We start from the raw sequence: 26,781 nt of genomic DNA, 5'->3' as shown, positions 1-26,781 counted from the left end.
GTGTCCTCATCCTCAGTGTGTTGTTGTGTCCTCATCCTCAGTGTGTTGTTGTGTCCTCATCCTCAGTGTGTTGTTGTGTCCTCATCCTCAGTGTGTTGTTGTGTCCTCTTCCTCAGTGTGTTGTTGTGTCCTCATCCTCAGTGTGTTGTTGTGTCCTCATCCTCAGTGTGTTGTTGTGTCCTCATCCTCAGTGTGTTGTTGTGTCCTCATCCTCAGTGTGTTGTTGTGTCCTCATCCTCAGTGTGTTGTTGTGTCCTCATCCTCAGTGTGTTGTTGTGTCCTCTTCCTCAGTGTGTTGTTGTGTCCTCATCCTCAGTGTGTTGTTGTGTCCTCATCCTCAGTGTGTTGTGTCCTCATCCTCAGTGTGTTGTTGTGTCCTCTTCCTCAGTGTGTTGTTGTGTCCTCATCCTCAGTGTGTTGTTGTGTCCTCATCCTCAGTGTGTTGTGTCCTCATCCTCAGTGTGTTGTTGTGTCCTCTTCCTCAGTGTGTTGTTGTGTCCTCTTCCTCAGTGTGTTGTTGTGTCCTCATCCTCAGTGTGTTGTTGTGTCCTCTTCCTCAGTGTGTTGTTGTGTCCTCATCCTCAGTGTGTTGTTGTGTCCTCATCCTCAGTGTGTTGTTGTGTCCTCATCCTCAGTGTGTTGTTGTGTCCTCATCCTCAGTGTGTTGTTGTGTCCTCATCCTCAGTGTGTTGTTGTGTCCTCATCCTCAGTGTGTTGTTGTGTCCTCATCCTCAGTGTGTTGTTGTGTCCTCATCCTCAGTGTGTTGTTGTGTCCTCATCCTCAGTGTGTTGTTGTGTCCTCATCCTCAGTGTGTTGTTGTGTCCTCATCCTCAGTGTGTTGTTGTGTCCTCATCCTCAGTGTGTTGTTGTGTCCTCATCCTCAGTGTGTTGTTGTGTCCTCTTCCTCAGTGTGTTGTTGTGTCCTCATCCTCAGTGTGTTGTTGTGTCCTCATCCTCAGTGTGTTGTGTCCTCATCCTCAGTGTGTTGTTGTGTCCTCTTCCTCAGTGTGTTGTTGTGTCCTCATCCTCAGTGTGTTGTTGTGTCCTCATCCTCAGTGTGTTGTGTCCTCATCCTCAGTGTGTTGTTGTGTCCTCTTCCTCAGTGTGTTGTTGTGTCCTCTTCCTCAGTGTGTTGTTGTGTCCTCATCCTCAGTGTGTTGTTGTGTCCTCTTCCTCAGTGTGTTGTTGTGTCCTCATCCTCAGTGTGTTGTTGTGTCCTCATCCTCAGTGTGTTGTTGTGTCCTCATCCTCAGTGTGTTGTTGTGTCCTCATCCTCAGTGTGTTGTTGTGTCCTCATCCTCAGTGTGTTGTTGTGTCCTCATCCTCAGTGTGTTGTTGTGTCCTCATCCTCAGTGTGTTGTTGTGTCCTCATCCTCAGTGTGTTGTTGTGTCCTCATCCTCAGTGTGTTGTTGTGTCCTCATCCTCAGTGTGTTGTTGTGTCCTCATCCTCAGTGTGTTATTGTGTCCTCTTCCTCAGTGTGTTGTTGTGTCCTCATCCTCAGTGTGTTATTGTGTCCTCTTCCTCAGTGTGTTGTTGTGTCCTCATCCTCAGTGTGTTGTTGTGTCCTCTTCCTCAGTGTGTTGTTGTGTCCTCATCCTCAGTGTGTTGTTGTGTCCTCATCCTCAGTGTGTTGTTGTGTCCTCATCCTCAGTGTGTTGTTGTGTCCTCATCCTCAGTGTGTTGTTGTGTCCTCATCCTCAGTGTGTTGTTGTGTCCTCATCCTCAGTGTGTTGTTGTGTCCTCATCCTCAGTGTGTTGTTGTGTCCTCATCCTCAGTGTGTTGTTGTGTCCTCATCCTCAGTGTGTTGTTGTGTCCTCATCCTCAGTGTGTTGTTGTGTCCTCTTCCTCAGTGTGTTGTTGTGTCCTCATCCTCAGTGTGTTATTGTGTCCTCATCCTCAGTGTGTTGTTGTGTCCTCATCCTCAGTGTGTTGTTGTGTCCTCATCCTCAGTGTGTTATTGTGTCCTCTTCCTCAGTGTGTTGTTGTGTCCTCATCCTCAGTGTGTTATTGTGTCCTCTTCCTCAGTGTGTTGTTGTGTCCTCATCCTCAGTGTGTTATTGTGTCCTCATCCTCAGTGTGTTGTTGTGTCCTCATCCTCAGTGTGTTATTGTGTCCTCTTCCTCAGTGTGTTGTTGTGTCCTCATCCTCAGTGTGTTATTGTGTCCTCTTCCTCAGTGTGTTGTTGTGTCCTCATCCTCAGTGTGTTATTGTGTCCTCATCCTCAGTGTGTTGTTGTGTCCTCATCCTCAGTGTGTTGTTGTGTCCTCATCCTCAGTGTGTTATTGTGTCCTCTTCCTCAGTGTGTTGTTGTGTCCTCATCCTCAGTGTGTTATTGTGTCCTCATCCTCAGTGTGTTGTTGTGTCCTCATCCTCAGTGTGTTATTGTGTCCTCATCCTCAGTGTCACAACGCCGAGCAGCTTTATGTCTGGCTGCTTCACTTCATGGCCAACAACTACCTGATCTTCAGCCACAAGCCCGACTTCCTGGAGCTCTCAGGTCAGTCACTCTCTGTGTGTCTGTCTGTGTGTGTCGTGTGTGTGTGTGTGTGTGTGTGTGTGTGTGTGTGTGTGTGTGTGTGTGTGTGTGTGTGTGTGTGTTGAACACTTATTGCACGTAACCCAGGGGTGTCCAAACTTTTTCCACTGAGGGCCACACTCTGAACAATCAAAGCAAGCAGGGGCCATTTTCTTATTTTTGATGTTTAAAACCAATACAATATGTGTATATAAAATATACATTTAGGCCTCCACTCAGGCTTGATCCCAGGGACACCAAAGGGTTTTGGTCAAAAAAATATTAAAAATGTGTCTTTAGCATTATTATTATTATTATTATTATTATAGACTTAAATCTGTAGATCAACATTAGATCTATCTGTCAATATAACATAAAAAAAAAATTAAGTTGTATGCTCCTTTTTTCAAAGAAAACCATTTTTTTATAGAAAAAACTAAATATGCAATATTTTCACCAAATGAAATTTTTAAGTGGAATATTTCAAATTACATAATTGTAGCTTTAAAAAGGTCAATAAGTCATAACATTGATTTTAATTATTATTTTGACACTTAAAGAAAAAATCACTAAAATTATTGGGGATCCAAAAGGGTCCAACTCATTAAAGTGTTAAAAAATAAATTATATTTTTTTTGTTTACTTTTAACACAACAATCTCAAGATCAACTTCAGATCCAACCTTCAATATTAAGTCTTAATGTTGTTTATGTTTTTTGATTTTTCGTTTTAAAACAAAAAGGTCTGGCAAACACAAAATATGCAACATTTTACACAAACAATATTTCAAAGTGGAATATTTAATGTGACGTAATTGGAGCCTCGAATAGGTCAATAATTCTTAATGTCATTGATTTTGATTCATTATTATTTTTTAAAGAAAGAAACAGCCTGCATGGCAACTTTGTCTTATTAGAGTCAACATTGCAACATTTTCTTGTTACATTTCACCTGTTTGCTTTTTTATATCACTTTATGTATTGTATTTTTTTAATCGTATTTTTAGAATGTGCCGTTGGGCAATGAAAAAATTCCCTGCGGGCCACACTTTGGACACCCCTGGCCTGACCCTTTAAACCAGTGGTCCCCAAACTATGGCCCGTGGGCCAGTTCTGGCCCGCGGGAAATCCCAGGTTAAATTTTTAATTATTTTATTTTAAATCTGTCCTTTGTAATCCATTTTCTACCGCTTGTAGCTTGTTACTCTGAGTCTCTTAGCTGCTCAGGCAAATCACTTTGTCTAAAAAATGCTTTTTCCAATCGATGACGTGATATATATATATATATATATATATATATATATATATATATATATATATATATATATACACATAATATATTTATTTCACCTGAAAACACACCCTAGTAGTGACTTTTCAGCATATAAATGATGTGCAGGCAAGTAAAAACACCTAAAAAATGACATTCTGACAATAACATTGCATCTCTGGTCAAAATATTTTTCCAGTCAATAGAAATCATGCAATCAATGTACTTAGATTAAATAATGTTGAATCAAAATGGAAGATAGTCGGTGTATTGCCCCCTTGTGGCCGTCTTTGGAATGACATTGGACATAGCTCCATTCAGGGAGGGCAGAATAATTTGATTTTTTAAAAAACAAACTAAACTGAATTAATGTGTTAGTGTAAAATATATATCATCTTTTCTTTGGAAAGTTACAAAATGTAATGCATGTAAAACAGGAATTCATCAACTTTTTGACCTCAGAGCCCAATGTTTGCACTACAGAGGGGGACGGGGCCCACTCAAATATTAACATTGAATTAGTCATTTTACTCTTGATTGTAATCTTATTCAAAAATGATATCTAATTTACATGCAGTTTAACATGCAACACAACTTTGTCAAATGATAGGACAGAATCACAAAGATTATTACCAAGGCTTAGGTCAGGCTGACTACACAATAAACTGTCAATAATAATATACTGCAAAAGAAGGGACTCCTAAAACTGATGATGAATACAATACAACTCAATAATGTTTCTTCAATAAACTATCAATAATAATATACAACTTCATTTTTGCTCCAGACTTCTTCTGTTTGATATTGTCATTACTGCCACAGGTGGTAGAAAAGTGTATTACAGGTCATTTTGACGGCCCAGCAGGGGGCGCCTGGTCAAGAAAGATTGGTGTAAAAGTTGCATACCCAATATAGCAGGGGCCCTATTTATCAAGCTTCTTATAGACTGGTGTAAAAGTTGCATACCCAATATAGCAGGGGCCCTATTTATCAAGCTTCTTAAAGACTGGTGTAAAAGTTGCATACCCAATATAGCAGGGGCCCTATTTATCAAGCTTCTTAAAGACTGGTGTAAAAGTTGCATATCCAATATAGCAGGGGCCCTATTTATCAAGCTTCTTATAGACTGGTGTAAAAGTTGCATACCCAATATAGCAGGGGCCCTATTTATCAAGCTTCTTAAAGACTGGTGTAAAAGTTGCATACCCAATATAGCAGGGGCCCTATTTATCAAGCTTCTTAAAGACTGGTGTAAAAGTTGCATACCCAATATAGCAGGGGCCCTATTTATCAAGCTTCTTAAAGACTGGTGTAAAAGTTGCATACCCAATATAGCAGGGGCCCTATTTATCAAGCTTCTTAAAGACTGGTGTAAAAGTTGCATACCCAATATAGCAGGGGCCCTATTTATCAAGCTTCTTAAAGACTGGTGTAAAAGTTGCATACCCAATATAGCAGGGGCCCTATTTATCAAGCTTCTTAAAGACTGGTGTAAAAGTTGCATACCCAATATAGCAGGGGCCCTATTTATCAAGCTTCTTAAAGACTGGTGTAAAAGTTGCATACCCAATATAGCAGGGGCCCTATTTATCAAGCTTCTTAAAGACTGGTGTAAAAGTTGCATACCCAATATAGCAGGGGCCCTATTTATCAAGCTTCTTAAAGACTGGTGTAAAAGTTGCATACCCAATATAGCAGGGGCCCTATTTATCAAGCTTCTTAAAGACTGGTGTAAAAGTTGCATACCCAATATAGCAGGGGCCCTATTTATCAAGCTTCTTATAGACTGGTGTAAAAGTTGCATACCCAATATAGCAGGGGCCCTATTTATCAAGCTTCTTAAAGACTGGTGTAAAAGTTGCATACCCAATATAGCAGGGGCCCTATTTATCAAGCTTCTTAAAGACTGGTGTAAAAGTTGCATACCCAATATAGCAGGGGCCCTATTTATCAAGCTTCTTATAGACTGGTGTAAAAGTTGCATACCCAATATAGCAGGGGCCCTATTTATCAAGCTTCTTAAAGACTGGTGTAAAAGTTGCATACCCAATATAGCAGGGGCCCTATTTATCAAGCTTCTTAAAGACTGGTGTAAAAGTTGCATACCCAATATAGCAGGGGCCCTATTTATCAAGCTTCTTAAAGACTGGTGTAAAAGTTGCATACCCAATATAGCAGGGGCCCTATTTATCAAGCTTCTTAAAGACTGGTGTAAAAGTTGCATACCCAATATAGCAGGGGCCCTATTTATCAAGCTTCTTAAAGACTGGTGTAAAAGTTGCATACCCAATATAGCAGGGGCCCTATTTATCAAGCTTCTTAAAGACTGGTGTAAAAGTTGCATACCCAATATAGCAGGGGCCCTATTTATCAAGCTTCTTAAAGACTGGTGTAAAAGTTGCATACCCAATATAGCAGGGGCCCTATTTATCAAGCTTCTTAAAGACTGGTGTAAAAGTTGCATACCCAATATAGCAGGGGCCCTATTTATCAAGCTTCTTAAAGACTGGTGTAAAAGTTGCATACCCAATATAGCAGGGGCCCTATTTATCAAGCTTCTTAAAGACTGGTGTAAAAGTTGCATACCCAATATAGCAGGGGCCCTATTTATCAAGCTTCTTAAAGACTGGTGTAAAAGTTGCATACCCAATATAGCAGGGGCCCTATTTATCAAGCTTCTTAAAGACTGGTGTAAAAGTTGCATACCCAATATAGCAGGGGCCCTATTTATCAAGCTTCTTAAAGACTGGTGTAAAAGTTGCATACCCAATATAGCAGGGGCCCTATTTATCAAGCTTCTTAAAGACTGGTGTAAAAGTTGCATACCCAATATAGCAGGGGCCCTATTTATCAAGCTTCTTAAAGACTGGTGTAAAAGTTGCATACCCAATATAGCAGGGGCCCTATTTATCAAGCTTCTTAAAGACTGGTGTAAAAGTTGCATACCCAATATAGCAGGGGCCCTATTTATCAAGCTTCTTAAAGACTGGTGTAAAAGTTGCATACCCAATATAGCAGGGGCCCTATTTATCAAGCTTCTTATAATGACTCCTAAGAAGTCTGCTAAGAGTTGATTTATGAGTAAAGAAATTCTTGGCTGAAAGCTGCACTTCAAAGTTACTTATCAGGCGTCTTATTCACACTTTCAGCCAAGTGTAGGACTCAATCTTAAGTGTCTGAATGACAACATTACTATTAAGTGTCTGAATGTCGACATTACTATTACTTAAGTGTCTGAATGTCGACATTACTATTACTTAAGTCTCTGAATGACAACATTACTATTAAGTGTCTGAATGTCGACATTACTATTACTTAAGTGTCTGAATGACGACATTACTATTACTTAAGTGTCTGAATGTCGACATTACTATTACTTAAGTGTCTGAATGATGACATTACTATTACTTAAGTCTCTGAATGTCGACATTACTATTACTTAAGTGTCTGAATGATGACATTACTATTACTTAAGTCTCTGAATGTCGACATTACTATTACTTAAGTGTCTGAATGATGACATTACTATTACTTAAGTCTCTGAATGACAACATTACTATTACTTAAGTGTCTGAATGTCGACATTACTATTACTTAAGTCTCTGAATGTCGACATTACTATTACTTAAGTGTCTGAATGACAACATTACTATTACTTAAGTGTCTGAATGACAACATTACTATTACTTAAGTGTCTGAATGACAACATTACTATTACTTAAGTGTCTGAATGACAACATTACTATTACTTAAGTCTCTGAATGACAACATTACTATTACTTAAGTGTCTGAATGTCGACATTACTATTACTTAAGTGTCTGAATGTCGACATTACTATTACTTAAGTCTCTGAATGACAACATTACTATTACTTAAGTCTCTGAATGACAACATTACTATTACTTAAGTGTCTGAATGTCGACATTACTATTACTTAAGTGTCTGAATGACGACATTACTATTACTTAAGTGTCTAAATGTCGACATTACTATTACTTAAGTGTCTGAATGTCGACATTACTATTACTTAAGTCTCTGAATGACGACATTACTATTACTTAAGTGTCTAAATGTCGACATTACTATTACTTAAGTGTCTGAATGTCGACATTACTATTACTTAAGTGTCTGAATGTCGACATTACTATTACTTAAGTGTCTGAATGACGACATTACTATTACTTAAGTGTCTAAATGTCGACATTACTATTACTTAAGTGTCTGAATGACGACATTACTATTACTTAAGTGTCTAAATGTCGACATTACTATTACTTAAGTGTCTGAATGACAACATTACTATTACTTAAGTGTCTAAATGTCGACATTACTATTACTTAAGTGTCTGAATGACAACATTACTATTACTTAAGTGTCTGAATGTCGACATTACTATTACTTAAGTGTCTGAATGATGACATTACTATTAAGTCTCTGAATGACAACATTACTATTACATAAGTGTCTGAATGTCGACATTACTATTACTTAAGTCTCTGAATGTCAACATTACTATTACTTAAGTCTCTGAATGACAACATTACTATTACTTAAGTGTCTGAATGACAACATTACTATTACTTAAGTCTCTGAATGACAACATTACTATTACTTAAGTGTCTGAATGTCGACATTACTATTACTTAAGTGTCTGAATGTCGACATTACTATTACTTAAGTCTCTGAATGACAACATTACTATTACTTAAGTCTCTGAATGACAACATTACTATTACTTAAGTGTCTGAATGTCGACATTACTATTACTTAAGTGTCTGAATGACGACATTACTATTACTTAAGTGTCTGAATGACAACATTACTATTACTTAAGTGTCTAAATGTCGACATTACTATTACTTAAGTGTCTGAATGACAACATTACTATTACTTAAGTGTCTGAATGTCGACATTACTATTACTTAAGTGTCTGAATGTCGACATTACTATTACTTAAGTCTCTGAATGACAACATTACTATTACTTAAGTGTCTGAATGTCGACATTACTATTACTTAAGTGTCTGAATGACGACATTACTATTACTTAAGTGTCTGAATGACAACATTACTATTACTTAAGTGTCTAAATGTCGACATTACTATTACTTAAGTGTCTGAATGACAACATTACTATTACTTAAGTGTCTGAATGTCGACATTACTATTACTTAAGTGTCTGAATGATGACATTACTATTACTTAAGTCTCTGAATGACAACATTACTATTACTTAAGTGTCTGAATGATGACATTACTATTACTTAAGTCTCTGAATGACAACATTACTATTACTTAAGTGTCTGAATGTCGACATTACTATTACTTAAGTGTCTGAATGACAACATTACTATTACTTAAGTCTCTGAATGACAACATTACTATTACTTAAGTGTCTGAATGTCGACATTACTATTACTTAAGTGTCTGAATGTCGACATTACTATTACTTAAGTCTCTGAATGACAACATTACTATTACTTAAGTCTCTGAATGACAACATTACTATTACTTAAGTGTCTGAATGTCGACATTACTATTACTTAAGTGTCTGAATGACGACATTACTATTACTTAAGTGTCTGAATGACAACATTACTATTACTTAAGTCTCTGAATGACAACATTACTATTACTTAAGTGTCTGAATGACGACATTACTATTACTTAAGTCTCTGAATGACAACATTACTATTACTTAAGTGTCTGAATGTCGACATTACTATTACTTAAGTGTCTGAATGACGACATTACTATTACTTAAGTGTCTGAATGACAACATTACTATTACTTAAGTGTCTGAATGTCGACATTACTATTACTTAAGTGTCTGAATGACGACATTACTATTACTTAAGTGTCTGAATGTCGACATTACTATTACTTAAGTGTCTGAATGTCGACATTACTATTACTTAAGTCTCTGAATGACAACATTACTATTACTTAAGTCTCTGAATGACAACATTACTATTAAGTGTCTGAATGTCGACATTACTATTACTTAAGTCTCCGAATGACAACATTACTATTAAGTGTCTGAATGTCGACATTACTATTACTTAAGTGTCTGAATGACAACATTACTATTACTTAAGTGTCTGAATGACAACATTACTATTACTTAAGTCTCTGAATGACGACATTACTATTACTTAAGTGTCTGAATGTCGACATTACTATTACTTAAGTGTCTGAATGACAACATTGCTATTACTTAAGTCTCTGAATGTCGACATTACTATTACTTAAGTGTCTGAATGACAACATTACTATTACTTAAGTCTCTGAATGTCGACATTACTATTACTTAAGTGTCTGAATGACAACATTACTATGTGCCGTAAACACAATTTTAGCTGACTTCATTTCTGTTTGCATAGAAATGACCAATCACGGAAAGGAATCCCTTGTGTAAGAATAAAGAAATATCTTATAAATATTTCAGTGGACATTGGCAGTGTATATTTTGACAAGAAACCACAAAATAATACAAAACAAAATGAAAGATTCTGAGAATCCTCTCAAAGAGTTCCTAACTTATCCTAAAAATCTCCAAGTGAGGAGTTTAAGCACTCATTTGTGCACATAACTTGTGCACTTTTTTTACATACTTATGTGTGAGCACACTTGTGCACTAATGTTGCACTCCTACTGTATATAAACACACAACTTTGCACTAATGTTGCACTCCTACTGTATATAAACACACAACTTTGCACTAATGTTGCACTCCTACTGTATATAAACACACAACTTTGCACTAATGTTGCACACCTACTGTATATAAACACACAACTTTTGCACTTACTTGTCGCTCATATGTGAGCACACGTGTGCACTTATTTGACATACTTCTATATGTGCACATGACTTCTGCTGCAATTTATTAATGCACTTATTGTACACAGTTGTAATTGTGCACTTTGTTAGTGGACTTATTTTACACACTTATGTATTTACACATAACTTGTGCACTTGATTAATGCACTTATTGTACTCACTTATATATTTACACTTATTTGACACACGTATACACAGTTTGTGCACATAACGTGTGCACTTTATTGGTGCACTTAACACACTTAACGTGTGTGTTTAACTCTTCAAATGTCAGGTCCTAGAAGTCAGTATTCAACCTTAGATTGAAAAGCCTCACAATACAAAAACAGTCCATTCACATTTTCCAACTGAATTTTCTAGTTCTGGAATATTTTTATAAATATTGTTATAAATATAAATGCCCTTCTGCTCCCTGGATGTTGGCGCAGGTCTCTCTGGCCTCAGTGCTGGCAACTCTAACCACTTCTGAAGCTCTCTTAAAAATGTTGGAGAGTAGGAGTGATTCTTACACTTAAGAACGTTGACAAATATATTTTATTCTTAAGTTTGAGAGTAGGACTAAATTTGGCAAATTCTCAGGACTTGAGTGTAAAATGTCCCTCTAAGACTCTTGATAAATCGGCCCCTGGACTTCTTCAACTTGGTGACCTTGGGGCCCAACTTGTCCACTACAGAGGAGCCTGAGGCCCACTCCAATATTAACAATGAATTCATCTACTCCTGATTTGAATTATGTTGGTCTTATAGTTTGTTACTTGACACATACTGTTATGTCCTATTTTTACCTGACGCTATCAGACTAGCATGTTTAGTTAGCATTCACACACAATCTCTACTGAAATAGTGTTTTGTAGTCAGCAGTATTAATTTGTACAAACACCCACAGGCCTGCCAGCTCTCATAATGTCAATACACGTCTGTTGTTGAGGGAATAAACTGCTTGGAATACATTTGTGATTAGCATATTTTATTGTCATCCTTCATGCAAAGAAGTAGTTTTTGGACGGGCGGTGGAGAGTAAAGATGGAGGTGTGTTGCAGAGGAGGGGCGGGAGCAGGTGGAGAGTAAAGATGGAGGTGTGTTGCAGAGGAGGAGCGGGAGCAGGTGGAGAGTAAAGATGGAGGTGTGTTGCAGAGGAGGAGCGGGAGCAGGTGGAGAGTAAAGATGGAGGTGTGTTGCAGAGGAGGGGCGGGAGCAGGTGGAGAGTAAAGATGGAGGTGTGTTGCAGAGGAGGAGCGGGAGCAGGTGGAGAGTAAAGATGGAGGTGTGTTGCAGAGGAGGGGCGGGAGCAGGTGGAGAGTAAAGATGGAGGTGTGTTGCAGAGGAGGGGCGGGAGCAGGTGGAGAGTAAAGATGGAGGTGTGTTGCAGAGGAGGGGCGGGAGCAGGTGGAGAGTAAAGATGGAGGTGTGTTGCAGAGGAGGAGCGGGAGCAGGTGGAGAGTAAAGATGGAGGTGTGTTGCAGAGGAGGGGCGGGAGCAGGTGGAGAGTAAAGATGGAGGTGTGTTGCAGAGGAGGAGCGGGAGCAGGTGGAGAGTAAAGATGGAGGTGTGTTGCAGAGGAGGGGCGGGAGCAGGTGGAGAGTAAAGATGGAGGTGTGTTGCAGAGGAGGAGCGGGAGCAGGTGGAGAGTAAAGATGGAGGTGTGTTGCAGAGGAGGAGCAGGAGCAGGTGGAGAGTAAAGATGGAGGTGTGTTGCAGAGGAGGGGCGGGAGCAGGTGGAGAGTAAAGATGGAGGTGTGTTGCAGAGGAGGGGCGGGAGCAGGTGGAGAGTAAAGATGGAGGTGTGTTGCAGAGGAGGGGCGGGAGCAGGTGGAGAGTAAAGATGGAGGTGTGTTGCAGAGGAGGAGCGGGAGCAGGTGGAGAGTAAAGATGGAGGTGTGTTGCAGAGGAGGAGCGGGAGCAGGTGGAGAGTAAAGATGGAGGTGTGTTGCAGAGGAGGAGCAGGTGGAGAGTAAAGATGGAGGTGTGTTGCAGAGGAGGGGCGGGAGCAGGTGGAGAGTAAAGATGGAGGTGTGTTGCAGAGGAGGGGCGGGAGCAGGTGGAGAGTAAAGATGGAGGTGTGTTGCAGAGGAGGGGCGGGAGCAGGTGGAGAGTAAAGATGGAGGTGTGTTGCAGAGGAGGAGCGGGAGCAGGTGGAGAGTAAAGATGGAGGTGTGTTGCAGAGGAGGAGCGGGAGCAGGTGGAGAGTAAAGATGGAGGTGTGTTGCAGAGGAGGGGCGGGAGCAGGTGGAGAGTAAAGATGGAGGTGTGTTGCAGAGGAGGAGCGGGAGCAGGTGGAGAGTAAAGATGGAGGTGTGTTGCAGAGGAGGGGCGGGAGCAGGTGGAGAGTAAAGATGGAGGTGTGTTGCAGAGGAGGAGCGGGAGCAGGTGGAGAGTAAAGATGGAGGTGTGTTGCAGAGGAGGAGCGGGAGCAGGTGGAGAGTAAAGATGGAGGTGTGTTGCAGAGGAGGAGCGGGAGCAGGTGGAGAGACTGCGCTGGCCGTCCAGAGGATATCTGCAGGAGCTCAGCGACTATCAGCAGCGGCGTCGCAAACTACGCAAGTCTCGCTGCGTGGTCATGTGACCTCACCTGGACGCCACAGGACTATCATGCAGGGAAACACAAGGACACAGTAAGACCATTATTATTATTATTATTATTATTATTTTGTAAGAGAGAGACAGCAGTGACATTCCACATGACTGCCCCGTGGAAGATGTGGAAATAACATCTCGTCCTTCAAACAATAAGCGGACTTCACCGTGGACCCGCAGCAGGAAGCTCTAGTGGGTTTTTTAGTGTGTAGCGCCGCCATCAAAGGGGACGGACTTGTCAAGTGGCTTCATTTGCATCTCATTCAGCAGAGCAGTGACCTTTATTAACGTGGAGAGATGTGACAGCCATCAGTCTTCTGTTCTCTTCCACTTGATTGATTTGGCTGACATTTAATGGAACCAAACTACAAGACATTTGATGATTTAACCAAACTACAAGACATTTGATGATTTAACCAAACTACAAGACATTTGATGATTTAACCACATGGCGTCACATTCATTCGGTTAGCGTGGAGTCAGACGTTCTTCTGGAAATACAGCACATTCAGAAAGTATTCACGGCGCTTCACTTTTTCAGTATTTTGTTATGGTATGGCCTTATTCCAAAATGATGATCCTCAAAATTCTACAAACAATACCCCATCATGACGATGTGAAAGTTTGTTTTTTAATTTTTTCGAATAAAAATAACATGCGTAAGTATTCACAGCCTCTGCTCAACACTTTGTTGATCCACCATTGGCCGCCTCGAGCCTTTTTGAACATGGGGGAGGAGGGGGGGGGGGGGGGTGAAGCGCTGTAAATACTTTCTGGATGCAACGTTAACGATGGAATCAAGGTGTTGCTTAGCACATAAATTCAAATCTAAAAGATGAATCATGTACAGTCGTCCTTAGTCACATCGCAGATAGTTGTTTTTTTGGGGCATAATCCACAATTAAGCATAAAAATGGCAAAATAAATGAGTAGCGGCCACTTAAGGAGACCAAACAGAGTGTTCAGTATGGTGACTCAGCCTCAGCTAGCATGACTATATTGGCCTAAAAGAGTGTAAAGGTGATTAAAGGGTGTTAGTTCATGCGCAGATACACGTTTTAAAAGCCTATTCTACATGTTTAAATCCTAAATTAAGCATAAAAATGGCTAAATAAACTAAGATTGACCACTAAAGGAGATTGAACCAATCAGAGTGCCCTGTTCAGTATCGTGGCCCCTGATTGGCTCACATGGCAATGCAGTGGTTCTCATACTTTTTCCACCAACTACCACCTTAGAAAACACAAACTACCACAATAATGACCAAAGTTACAATACAGTAGCATAGTAGGCCTAGTTATGCAGAGGTGTTATTTAAGAAGTATTTGTACAGTTTCTGGCTCCTGCAACAATAGTACCCATATGTGCTCCGTATTTACAGACTTCTTTGGTGTACCACAGTTGTGCTGTTTTGGATTAAAAGGTGTTCTTTTTATGTCTTGAGGGCTCTAATAATGTTGAAAAGCACTTCAGGAAATTGTAAACAGTGTTTTTATGTAGGAGCTATGAAAATATTAGATTTGTAATTAATGATTCCTATTTTGGGGAAATGGCGGTTATGTCCGGAACCAATTAATGGGGATAAACGAAGGACGACTGTACATTTGTATTTAAGAAATAAATCTAATAGTCAGAAGAATATCCTGGTGAAACCACAATGCCTCTGGTTAGTTCTACACTATTTTGCTCGGTTTCTACTATTATTTATGATTCATTGGTGCTGCAATTATTTTTGTAATATATATATATTTATTTTTTTTATATTTCAAGAGTGTGTTATTTTTTTTACCTTTGTTTGACTGATATTTTCCAAGAGGCTAATATAATACATGCTGTTCATTCAAGAGGTGCTATGTACAAGCATGACAAGAACCAAACCTAAAATGTCAACAGGAAGTCATCAAGTTTGTTTTGGGTTAGCATGCTAACCAGCTAATGCTAGCCCACCTATGGTTGCAATTCCTGCTTTTAGCCAGAAGAGGTGGTAGTGAGGCCAGGAAGACATACCGTAAATTCCGGACTATAAACCGCTACTTTTCTCCTATGTTTTGAACGGTGCGGCTAATTCATGGATTTTTCTCTGCAGACGGCCATGATGCAAAACCTTAAAAAAAAAAAAAGAGCACAAACGCACTGCTAAGGTGTGTTTGTGCTCTGGCGCCATCTTTTGGATGAGTTTGCTCACTGCAGGTGCTGCAGTGTCCTTCCACTCAGTCCTGGAATTTCCGCTCTGTCATTAAGCCATCCATAGCGGTTCTACTCGTATGGATTCTTCATTCATCATTCCAAGCAACATTTGTAAGTTTTACAATATAACTAAAACAATTCATACTTACTAATCTGTCCCATGTGTGATGTCTGTAGGAGTGTTTTCATGCATATTTGTAGTGACGCTTGCGTTATCTAATATGCTAACACATTTATGAGTACCAGTGTTATTAACTTACAATAGCATTATTTTTGTATTGTTTCAGTTTCACAAATTCCTCGGTAAATTCACCAAACCGTCACCGCAGAGCTATTAGGTCTGGTTAGCTGATTGGAGAGCTAGCTCCCGCCGCTAGTGGGTCCATGACCATGACTTCTGTTTTGTTTGATCACCCCTTTTACTGCCTTGTCACAGGCACTATTTGGAAACAATTATGTATGTAAATAAACATTTACAAAAATCTTTGTGTAAATCTATCTAAAATGTAGTGGGTGCGGGTTATATAGCGGTGCGCTCTTTAGTCCGGAACATACGGTAAATGCTAGCTAATTGACATATTTGTATGATTAGATTATAATTAGCATATCACTCCAAGATTAGGGCGTTTTTCTCTATCATTTATTTGAGCTACAATTAGCATAAGATTATTAAGGTGAACAATATCTGCTTCTAAATAGCACCTTTGACCACAGTGAAGAAAGACAATGTTGATTCACCTTTTAAAAAGGTCTGGGAAGAACAATCTTTGTGCAAAACAAAATTCAAAATGCAGCTAAAAGAGTGGAGTGAAAGTGTGGTGACGCTGACCCCAGCAGCGACCCCTGGTGGTGTGCCAGCAGATGTACATCACCTGACTTCAAATAAACATCTTCTTCCATTAACATACTACTCTGACATCATTTTAAGGATGTCGTCTGATTGGATGAGCTCCTGCAGTCATTAAGAAGGTGGAAAGCGGGGATGTCCAAACTTTGTTTTTTTACGGGGGGCCACATTGGGCCAATAAAAAATTTGTCCAGGGGCCGAAAGCAAGCAAAATAACTGTATATGTTTTCATATAATATGTACAGTACAGGCCAATTTAGTGTTGCCAATCAACCTATCCCCAGGTGCATGTCTTTGGAAGTGGGAGGAAGCCGGAGTACCCGGAGGGAACCCACGCATTCACGGGGAGAACATGCAAACTCTGAATGTTGTCTGTCTATCTGTGTTGGCCCTGCGATGAGGTGGCGACTTGTCCAGGGTGTACCCTGCCTTCCGCCCGATTGTAGCTGAGATAGGCGCCAGCGCCCCCCGCGACCCCGAAAGGGAATAAGCGGTAGAAAATGGATGGATGGATGTACAGTACAGGCCACACCCACTCCTCAATCATCTTTATTTCATGACTATTTACATTGTACATTGTCACATCCAAACTATGAATGAACACATGTGGAGTTATGTACTTCACTGAAAACCTGTTTTATATTCTACTTTCTTCAAAGTAGCCACCCTTTGATTGAAGTACTGTTTTGCACATTCTTGACATTCTCTCCATGAGCTTCAAACACACCTGTGAAGTGGAAACACTTTCAGCCCTTCAAGCTCATGGAGAGAATGCCAAGAATGTGCAAAAAAGAAATCAGAGCAAAGGGTGGCTATTTTGAAGAAAGTAGAATATAAAACATGTTTTTAGCTATTTTTTGTGAAGTACATAACTCCACGTGTGTTCATTGATAGTTTTGATGTGACAATCTACAATGTAAATAGTCATGGAAATAAAGATGAATGAGGAGGAGGTGGCCTGTACTGTACATCATTAATTATTAACAAAATGTAATGTTAATAGTATGTGAAAGTTCTACTCCTACTTTGTTTACTTCCGTGACAACCTCTTTAAAGTTCTGTAATCAAGCAGAAACATCCGACAGCTAAAAGTCAAACATGGATAAGTGCGGGGAGTGTTTGGCATTATTCCCATCATGCCTTGCAATGCATTTAAATGGGTGGAACTCCACATTTTTTGTGGAGATGGAACGTTCAGTGAACAAGTTATGTTGTATGTGTGTTGACGTTTTGTGCAAGGTTGAATTGTTTTTTCCTGCTGCTTCATGACGAGGAAAGGTTGTTCGGATTAGGTCATAAGTAAATGATGTGCTTGAAAGAATGTACTCATCATAGTCTGTGGCCACTTTCTTACATTATCCCCAAGATGACGGCGCAGTAGTCCCTGGATATTTGAATGCACTGTATTTCCTTGAATTGCCGCCGGGTATATAGTATGTGTATATAGTATATAGTATGTGTATATAGTATGTGTATATAGTATATAGTATGAGTATATAGTGTGTGTATATAGTATATAGTGTGTGTATATAGTATATAGTATGTGTATATAGTATATAGTATGTGTATATAGTATATAGTATGTGTATATAGTATGTGTATATAGTATATAGTATGTGTACATAGTATATAGTATGTGTATATAGTATATAGTATGTGTATATAGTATATAGTATGTGTATATAGTATATAGTATGTGTATATAGTATATAGTATGTGTATATAGTATATAGTATGTGTATATAGTATATAGTATGTGTATATAGTATATAGTATGTGTATATAGTATATAGTATGTGTATATAGTATATAGTATGTGTATATAGTATATAGTATGTGTATATAGTATATAGTATGTGTATATAGTATATAGTATATAGTATGTGTATATAGTATATAGTATGTGTATATAGTATATAGTATGTGTATATAGTATATAGTATATAGTATGTGTATATAGTATATAGTATGTGTATATAGTATATAGTATGTGTATATAGTATATAGTATGTGTATATAGTATATAGTATGTGCCTGCCTAGAATTACTGCCAGGTCAAACTCCTTTCACAAAATAATTAGCGCATGCTTAGCATTACCGCCGGCTCAGGATTAACGCCGGGTCAAACTCCTTTCGCAAAATATTATTATTAGTAGCGCATGTCTAGAAATCCCGCCGAGTCAAAGTTTTAAAATAATTAGCACAGGCTTGCCTTTACTGCATGCCTTTGGTAAACGCCGGAGTGAGAAGAGGTTTTAAATTATTTAGTACCCCAGCGGCAATACAAGGAAATACTGTAATATGAACACTTTCCACACGGGAACTTGTCTCGTGGGCCAAATTGACAATACCGGCGGCCCACAGACCGTGGTTTGGACACCCTAGTGTAAATCTATTCCCCAAGACCACAACGATGCATCTGTAGCTGCATTACACAGCAGGATGCGTCTTCATTTGTCATATTTAGTAAAGCCACAGGTTGACTACGCTGAAAAGGAAGTTCACACAAATACTTGTCCAATTGTTCTCCTGTCTTAAATCTGTCCATCACCTGCTGGTCCAGCAGAGGTCACTGCAGGGCGCCGATGGACTGCAGCATCCCCTTCAGCTGGCCACTGTCGTGCAGCGCCTCCACGTCACTGCCGCCGCCAATACACTCCTCGCCAATAAAAACGCGGGGGACCTACAATCCAATGAAAGAGGGCGAATGAATGAAAGACACTTATTTTTATAAATGAATAATTGCACCTGTGCCAATAAAATGTTGTCAGGTGGCTGATGAATACGAGCACCGGGACTCAGGCTCAATGATCAAACATTATGTATACATTCATAACAGGATAGTTAGGTGGAATTACCGTATTTCCTTGAATTGCCGCCGGGTATATAGTATGTGTATATAGTATATAGTATGTGTATATAGTATATAGTATGTGTATATAGTATATAGTATATAGTATGTGTATATAGTATATAGTATGTGTATATAGTATATAGTATGTGTATATAGTATATAGTATATAGTATGTGTATATAGTATATAGTATGTGTATATAGTATATAGTATGTGTATATAGTATATAGTATGTGTATATAGTATATAGTATGTGTATATAGTATATAGTATGTGTATATAGTATATAGTATGTGTATATAGTATATAGTATGTGTATATAGTATATAGTATGTGTATATAGTATATAGTATGTGTACATAGTATATAGTATGTGTATATAGTATATAGTATGTGTATATAATATATAGTATGTGTATATAGTATATAGTATTTGTATATAGTATATAGTATGTGTATATAGTATATAGTATGTTTATATAGTATATAGTATGTGTATATAGTATATAGTATGTGTATATAGTATATAGTATGTGTATATAATATATAGTATGTGTATATAGTATATAGTATGTGTATATAGTATATAGTATGTGTATATAGTATATAGTATGTGTATATAGTATATAGTATGTGTATATAGTATATAGTATGTGTATATAGTATATAGTATGTGTATATAGTATATAGTATGTGCCTGCCTAGAATTACTGCCGGGTCAAACTCCTTTCACAAAATAATTAGCGCATGCTTAGCATTACCGCCGGCTCAGGATTAACGCCGGGTCAAACTCCTTTCGCAAAATATTATTTTTATTAGTGCATGTCTAGAATTTCCACCGGGTCAAACTCGTCACGTCACGAGTGACACTTCACCTGTCATCATTTTCAAAATGGAGGAGGCTGATTTCAATCATTTGAAATCGCATAAAGTGAAGAAGATTAAGAGCTATTCAGTAGGATTTAAGGTCCAAGCTATTGAATATGCTAAAAAGAACAGTAAGCAGCTATGTTTTATTAATATACCGTAGCTGCGTGTGTCAAATATGAATCATTAAATGACTCCCGCCTCCTGGTGGTAGAGGGCGCTAGTGATCCTTCTTGCGACTACTCGGCTGCAGAAGAAGTGACAACAAGCAGCGATCGTTTATTTTTTCCTCTCGCTTGCACTTTTAACATGGAGGATTACATATCTAAAATAAAACAGTTTTCTAAACTGGACTTTCAATCGAAACAGGAGGTAATAAAGGAAGATCTCCATCGAGACGAAGAGACTTTTAAAACTGAAGAAAGATAAGGAAGACTTCTATAAACAAGGTATCGATGCTTTTGATCAGAAGGAGCTGCTCATGGACTTCATTTATAAGTAAAGGTAAGACCAGAATAACATTTTTTTTTATTAAATGTGCTTTTCATGATGGTATCCTTACATCACACTCAAATTTATAAGCACAGGCCTAAATTTGCCGTATGCCGTTGGTAAACGCCGGAGTGAGAAGAGGTTTCAAATTAATTTGCGCCCCGGCAGCAATTCAAGGAAATAGAGTATGTTATAAAATGCACTTTTCTAGCGTTCAAATAATTTGATAGCATGCATTATTTAATTTGAAAAATAAAGAGATGGCGACTTGTCCAGGGTGTACACCGCCTTCCGCCCAAATGCAGCTGAGATAGGCCCCAGTGATCCCCCCGCAGTAGAAAATGGATGGATGGACCTTTAATTTGGGAATAATTTTATTTTAGCAACGAGACGTCACTTGTGACGCAGAAGTAGCAAGCATACATAATAGCGGTGACAACTTTTCCCAGCTTATCCCGACAGTCCGAGGTTAGTACGGCGCTCAATTTGCAGCATAGACATTTCCTGTTCTAGTTTGTTTGGATATTTATTCAAAAGCACAGCCACATAAGTTATGAATAGGACAAGATGAGATTACAAAAAAAAAGTACGCATTTTAAAATGTATGTTATGTAAGCATTTGAGAAAATACTTTAATTTAGGAATTAAACATTTGATTTTAGCAACAAGATAAAAAGTAACAAGCAAACCTACAAACCCCGTTTCCATATGAGTTGGGAAATTGTGTTAGATGTAAATATAAACAGAATACAATGATTTGCAAATCCTTTTCAAGCCATATTCAGTTGAATATGCTACAAAGACAACATATTTGATGTTCAAACTCAAACTATTTTTTTTTGCAAATAATATTTAACTTAGAATTTCATGGCTGCAACACGTGCCAAAGTAGTTGGGAAAGGGCATGTTCACCACTGTGTTACATCACCTTTTCTTTTAACAACACTCAATAAACGTTTGGGAAGTGAGGAATCTAATTGTTGAAGTTCTGAAAGTGGAATTCTTTCCCATTCTTGTTTTATGTAGAGCTTCAGTCCTTCAACAGTCCGGGGTCTCCGCTGTCATATTTTACGCTTCATAATGCACCACACATTTTCCATGGGAGACAGGTCTGGACTGCAGGCGGGCCAGGAAAGTACCCGCACTCCTTTTTTACAAAGCCACGCTGTTGTAACACGTGCTGAATGTGGCTTGGCATTGTCTTGCAGAAATAAGCAGGGGCGTCCATGAAAAAGACGGCGCTTAATTGGCTGCTTTTATTTTTCCAAAACCTGTATGTACCTTTCAGCATTAATGGTGCCTTCACAGATGTGTAAGTTACCCATGCCTTGGGCACTAATGCACCCCCATACCATCACACATGTTGGCTTTTCAACTTTGCATGGATAACAGTCTGGATGGTTCGCTTCCCCTTTGGTCCGGATGACACGATGTCGAATATTTCCAAAAACCATTTGAAATGTGGACACGTCAGACCACAGAACACTTTTCCACTTTGCATCAGTCCATCTTAGATGATCTCGGGCCCAGAGAAGCCGGCAGCGTTTCTGGATGTTGTTGATAAATGGCTTTCGCTTTGCATAGTAGAGTTTTAACTTGCACTTACAGATGTAGCGACAAACTGTATTTAGTGACAGTGGTTTTTACTGAAGTGTTCCTGAGCCCATGTGGAGATATCATTTAGAGATTGATGTCGGTTTTTGATACAGTGCCGTCTGAGGGATGGAAGGTCACGGTCATTCAATGTTGGTTTCCGGCCATGCTGCTTACGTGGAGTGATTTCTCCAGATTCTCTGAACCTTTTGATGATATTATGGAGCGTAGATGTTGAAATCCCTAAATTTCTTGCAATGTCACTTTGAGAAAGGTTGTTCTTAAACTGTTTGACTATTTGCTCACGCAGTTGTGGACAAAGGGGTGTACCTCGCCCCATCCTTTCTTGTGAAAGACTGAGCATTTTTTGGGAAGCTGTTTTTATAGCCAATCATGGCACCCACCTGTTCCCAATTAGCCTGCACACCTGTGGGATGTTCCAAATAAGTGTTTGATGAGCATTCCTCAACTTTATCAGTATTTATTGCCACCTTTCCCAACTTCTTTGTCACGTGTTGCTGGCATCAAATTCTAAAGTTAATGATTATTTGCACAAAAAAAAGGTTCAGTTTGAACATGAAATATGTTGTCTTTGTAGCATATTCAACTGAATATGGCTTGAAAAGGATTTGCAAATCATTGTATTCTATTTATATTTACATCTAACACCATTTCCCAACTCATATGGAAACAGGGTTTGTATAACAGCTGTGACTAGTTTTCACAGCCTCTGGTCAGGATGCCACCTGAACGCCTCCCTCGGGAGGTGTTTAGGGCACGTCTGACTGGTAGGAGGTTACGGGCAAGACCCAGGACACGTTGGGTAGACTATGTCTCCTGGCTGGCCTGGGAACGCCTCGGGTTCCCCAAGGAAGAGCTGGACCAAGTGGCTGAGGAGAGGAAAGCTTAGGCTGCTGCCCCCGCGACCCAACCTTGGATAAACGGAAGAGGATGGATGGATAGTTTTTCCAACATTACTTGACAGTCCGAGGGAAATACGGTGGTCAATTTACAGCATAAACATTTCCTCTTCTACTTTGTTTGGATATTTATTCAAAGCACAGCCCCATAATTTACAAATAGGACAAGACGTGATTACAAAAAGAGTATGCATTTTACAATGTATGTTATGTAGGCAACATTATTTCATTTGACAAATAACTTTAATTTCGGAAAATGGATGGATAGATGGATGAATAATTACATTATAGCAACAGGAGAAAAAGTAGCAAGCAAACATAATCGCGGTGTTTACAACCCGCGGGCGCTATTCTGTACTGTTTTTTGGATTTATTTTGATTATTATTTCTCAACTGTTTGTAAATGTTGCCATTTATAAATAAAAGTTTATATATATATAAAAAAAACAATCGCAGTGACTAGTTTTCACAGCATTTCGCGACAGTCCGAGGGAAATACGGCGGTCAATTTACGGCATATACATTTCCTATTCTAGTTTGGATATTTATTCAAAGCACAGCCACATAAGTTACAAAAAGTACAAGACGTGATTACAAAAAGAGTGCGCACTTTACACTTAACGACTACCTTCAATACGGACGAAGCTAACTGTATTTTTTCGTGATCGCGGAGGCTTTTTGTCTTCAAGTGGCTCGCCACGAGGCGCATGCGCAGTAGAAAGTAGCCGGGCTGGCAAGTGAAGAAGACATATGGTCACTTCTTTGACTACAAACATCTCAGCGCACCTCCAACATCCTCGCCGGGACTGCAAGTGTGGCGATGAAAGTGTGGAGTTAGAGTTAGAGTTAGTGTGAGAGTGAGAATGACTACTCACGGTTCTCGCCCCGGTCAGCTCCAGGAAGTAGTCCTGCATGCTGCTCATGTCTTTGCGCGCGCTGATGTCCACACACTCCAGGTGTCCCGGCTTCAACTTGTACTTGGACAACACCTCCTTGGCCAGGACGCAGTAGGAACACGTGGGCTTGATGAACATCACCACTTTGTCGCCTTTCAGCTTGGTCTGCACGAACTGCGCCGCCATCTTGGACTGAGACAAGAGGCGGGAAGGAGGAGCTCCGAGGACAAGGTCGGTCTCATTAACTGAAAGCCACTACTAGCGACCACGCAGTCTCATAGTTTATATATCAATGATGAAATATTAACATTGCAACACATGCCAATACGGCCGCTTTAGTTTACTAAATTGCAATTTTAAAATTACATGCGAAGTATCCTGTTGAAAACGTCGCGGTATGATGACGCGACCGCATGACGTCACGGATTGTAGCGGACATTTTGATCCAGCAGCGATCCCAGCCATAATTCGTCTGCTTTAATCACATAATTCCACAATATTCTGGACATCTGTGTTGCTGAATCTTTTGTAATTTGTTCAATTAATAATGGAGACGTCAAAGAAGAAAGCTGTAGGTGGGAAGCGGTGTATTGCGGCCGCCTTTAGCCACACAAACACAGCTGGTGTTTCCTTGTTTACATCCCCGAAAGATACGTGACGCTTTACTATGGAACAGATTAGTCAAGCGAACATGGTTCCCTACCACATGTCAACCGGCAGGTTTCGGTGAAAAAATGGCGGTATTAAGTCAGCTCTTACCATAGTTATGAGCGGAGAGCTTGCGTCGTTCCTCGTGCACCTGCAGCTGCGGACTCTCTTGCCTCTTCCCAACAGCCGCCCCCGACCGTTGGATGCTTCCACCGTGGAGGAGGGGGAAAAAATTATCTCAGCCCGGCTGCCTTGCCTCATGGAGAAACGTGGCTTCCATCAAAGACACTGGCGGTCACCACACCCGTGGCCACACCCCTCTGACTTTCAGGTCAACCATATAATCTCACTGAAACACTAATAACACAATAAGCAGATAAGGGATTTTCCAGAATTATTTTAGTAAATGTGTCTAATAACATCTGAATCGCTCCCACGGCCCTCGTCTTTTTTTTTCTAGCCCTTCACTCTCACTTTCCTCATCCACAAATCTTTCATCCTCGCTCAAATTAATGGGGAAATTGTTGCTTTCTCGGTCCGAATTGCTCTCGCTGCTGGTGGCCATGATTATAAACAATGTTCAGACGTGAGGAGCTCCACAACCCGTGACGTCACGCGCACATCGTCTGCTACTTCCGGTACAGGCAAGGTTTTTTTTATTAGCAACCAAAAGTTGCGAACTCTATCGTCGATGTTCTCTACTAAATCCTTTCAGCAAAAATATGGCAATATGGCGAAATGATGAAGTATGACACATAGAATGGAGCTGCTATCCCCGTTTAAATAAGAACATCTCATTTCAGTAGGCCTTTAAATAACATCTTTTCTCTCTGTCAAACTACTTCCTTAACCGCCATAACCACAACACCAGGGGGAGCTCCACAAACCACGTTAAACCCAGATTCCGATCTAACAAAGGTCTTAACTCATTCTCCTTCTATGCCACATCAATGTGGAATGCACTCCCAACAGGTATAAAAGTAAGTGCATCTCTATCCTCCTTCAAAAGTGCTCTAAAACAACACCTCCAGGCAACTTCAACACTTTACTAACACCCTCCTCCATTCACATCCCATCTCCCCGGATTGTAAATAACCTAATGTAAATAATCAAATGTATTTGTAATGTATATACTTGTTCTTATGCTATGTGAACTGACTATGTTCTCTGCTGGCTGTACATATCCTACTAAGTCACACCTACACTCTTTCAATGTCCACATGTCTCTGTTGATGCAATTGTTGATGACTGAAGTACTGATATCAACCAAAGCTCCTCATCCCACCCCCCGGATTGTAAATAATGTCAATAATTCAGCCCTGCAATGAGGTGGCGACTTGTCCAGGGTGTAACCCGCCTTCCGCCCGATTGTAGCTGAGATAGGCGCCAGCGACCCCAAAAAGGGAATAAGCGGTAGAAAATGGATGGATGGATGGATAAATAATTGAATGTATATACTATGATGATTAACTTGTGTGATGACTGTATTATGCTGATAGTATATATTTGTACCATGAATTGATGAACGTGGACCCCGACTTAAACAAGTTGAAAAACTTATTGGGGTGTTACCTTTTAGTGGTCAATTGTACGGAATATGTACTGAACTGTGCAATCTACTAATAAAAGTATCAATCAATCAATCAAAAAGTCAAGTATGCAGCAAAAGCTTTGTTACAAAAAGTAGCATTACTGCTAATTTGTAGCATCATTCAAAAAGTCACCTGCTCGAGAATGAAGAGTGCTTGAAACTCACATGTCAACATCTCCAGTGCCACACCCACAAAATACCCAAGTAACCAGCACTGACCCAATTGATCCTGTCATCTTCCATTTCCACATCAACAGCGTATTAAACAAATAGTCAACAACAGAAGGACATAAGGTCTGCAGGAACCTACCACATAGCGAAGGACATACACTATGTGACTTCTTTTTAGGCAGCTCATCTTTATTTGACAGTTATTGAAACATCAAGCACAAAATAGCACTTTATTTGTTTTTAACTATTGTAGTGGCCTTCTGTACAAAAAGTGCACTTTAATTGAGTTTTAGTGCAATACTAGCTTGTTTTAAAATGTCTCTGACAATCTTGCCCTTTCTGTTTTGAAATGCAATGAATGTTTGTGCCACTGCTTAACTGTTTAATAAATACACTTTTGCTAAACTGACTTAGTTGTGATTTTCCTCTCTGCATGGAAGTTTAAAAGTAGCATATATTAATGCAGGATGAAGAAGAATGTTTGAATGTAGACACATAGAATCATCATAC

General features: G+C 39.5%; 2 protein-coding genes and 1 long non-coding RNA gene across 7 annotated transcripts in view; 2 read left to right on the top strand and 1 right to left on the bottom strand.

The window, feature by feature from the left end:
• Positions 1–16,125, top strand: part of rhobtb3 (Rho related BTB domain containing 3) — an 87,867-nt gene extending 71,742 nt beyond the window's left edge. The window contains exons 12-14 of one of the 3 annotated variants that reach the window (XR_009802162.1): positions 2,405–2,501; positions 13,076–15,503; positions 15,680–16,125. Coding sequence is in view for 2 of the 3 variants with exons in the window: in XM_061874705.1 (XP_061730689.1) it covers positions 2,405–2,501; positions 13,076–13,194 (216 nt within the window). In the remaining variant the exon portion in view is untranslated. Of the gene's footprint in view, positions 1–2,404; positions 2,502–13,075 lie in introns of all 3 variants that reach the window. The other 2 variants (XM_061874705.1, XM_061874704.1) reach the window with 2 other exon arrangements.
• On the bottom strand, positions 11,582–24,082 carry glrx (glutaredoxin (thioltransferase)). 2 transcript variants are annotated; one of them, XM_061874706.1, is made up of 3 exons: positions 23,841–24,081; positions 18,791–18,922; positions 11,582–13,215 (listed from the first exon to the last, which is right to left on the bottom strand). In XM_061874706.1, the coding sequence occupies exons 1-2, from the start codon at positions 24,045–24,047 to the stop codon at positions 18,809–18,811; spliced, it is 321 nt and encodes a 106-aa protein (XP_061730690.1). In that variant the 5' UTR covers positions 24,048–24,081; the 3' UTR covers positions 11,582–13,215; positions 18,791–18,808. The 2 variants fall into 2 exon arrangements, with proteins under 2 accessions (XP_061730690.1, XP_061730691.1); XM_061874707.1 differs by lacking the exon at positions 11,582–13,215 and adding an exon at positions 13,252–13,484 and having other exon boundaries at positions 23,841–24,082.
• LOC133535158 (uncharacterized) overlaps positions 23,462–26,781 on the top strand; it is a 122,713-nt gene continuing 119,393 nt past the window's right edge. For both annotated transcript variants that reach the window (XR_009802164.1, XR_009802165.1), the window contains exon 1: positions 23,462–24,092. This is a non-coding gene — a long non-coding RNA (uncharacterized LOC133535158). The remainder of the gene's footprint in view (positions 24,093–26,781) is intronic.

Source organism: Nerophis ophidion, linkage group LG16 (genome assembly GCF_033978795.1).
Source record: "Nerophis ophidion isolate RoL-2023_Sa linkage group LG16, RoL_Noph_v1.0, whole genome shotgun sequence".
Lineage (NCBI taxonomy): Eukaryota > Metazoa > Chordata > Actinopteri > Syngnathiformes > Syngnathidae > Nerophis > Nerophis ophidion.
The sequence above is the reverse complement of the archived record's forward strand: the minus strand, read 5'-3'. Positions and strand labels throughout refer to the sequence as shown.

Excerpts from the sequence above, each read along its gene's own strand:
- glrx (XM_061874707.1), bottom strand. The coding sequence starts at position 24,047 with ATGGCGGCGCAGTTCGTGCAGACCAAGCTGAAAGGCGACAAAGTGGTG. Across the intron at positions 18,923-23,840 it reads AGCTGACCGGGGCGAGAACC|GTCCCCCGCGTTTTTATTGG; the intron begins GTGAGTAGTCAT and ends ATTGGATTGTAG.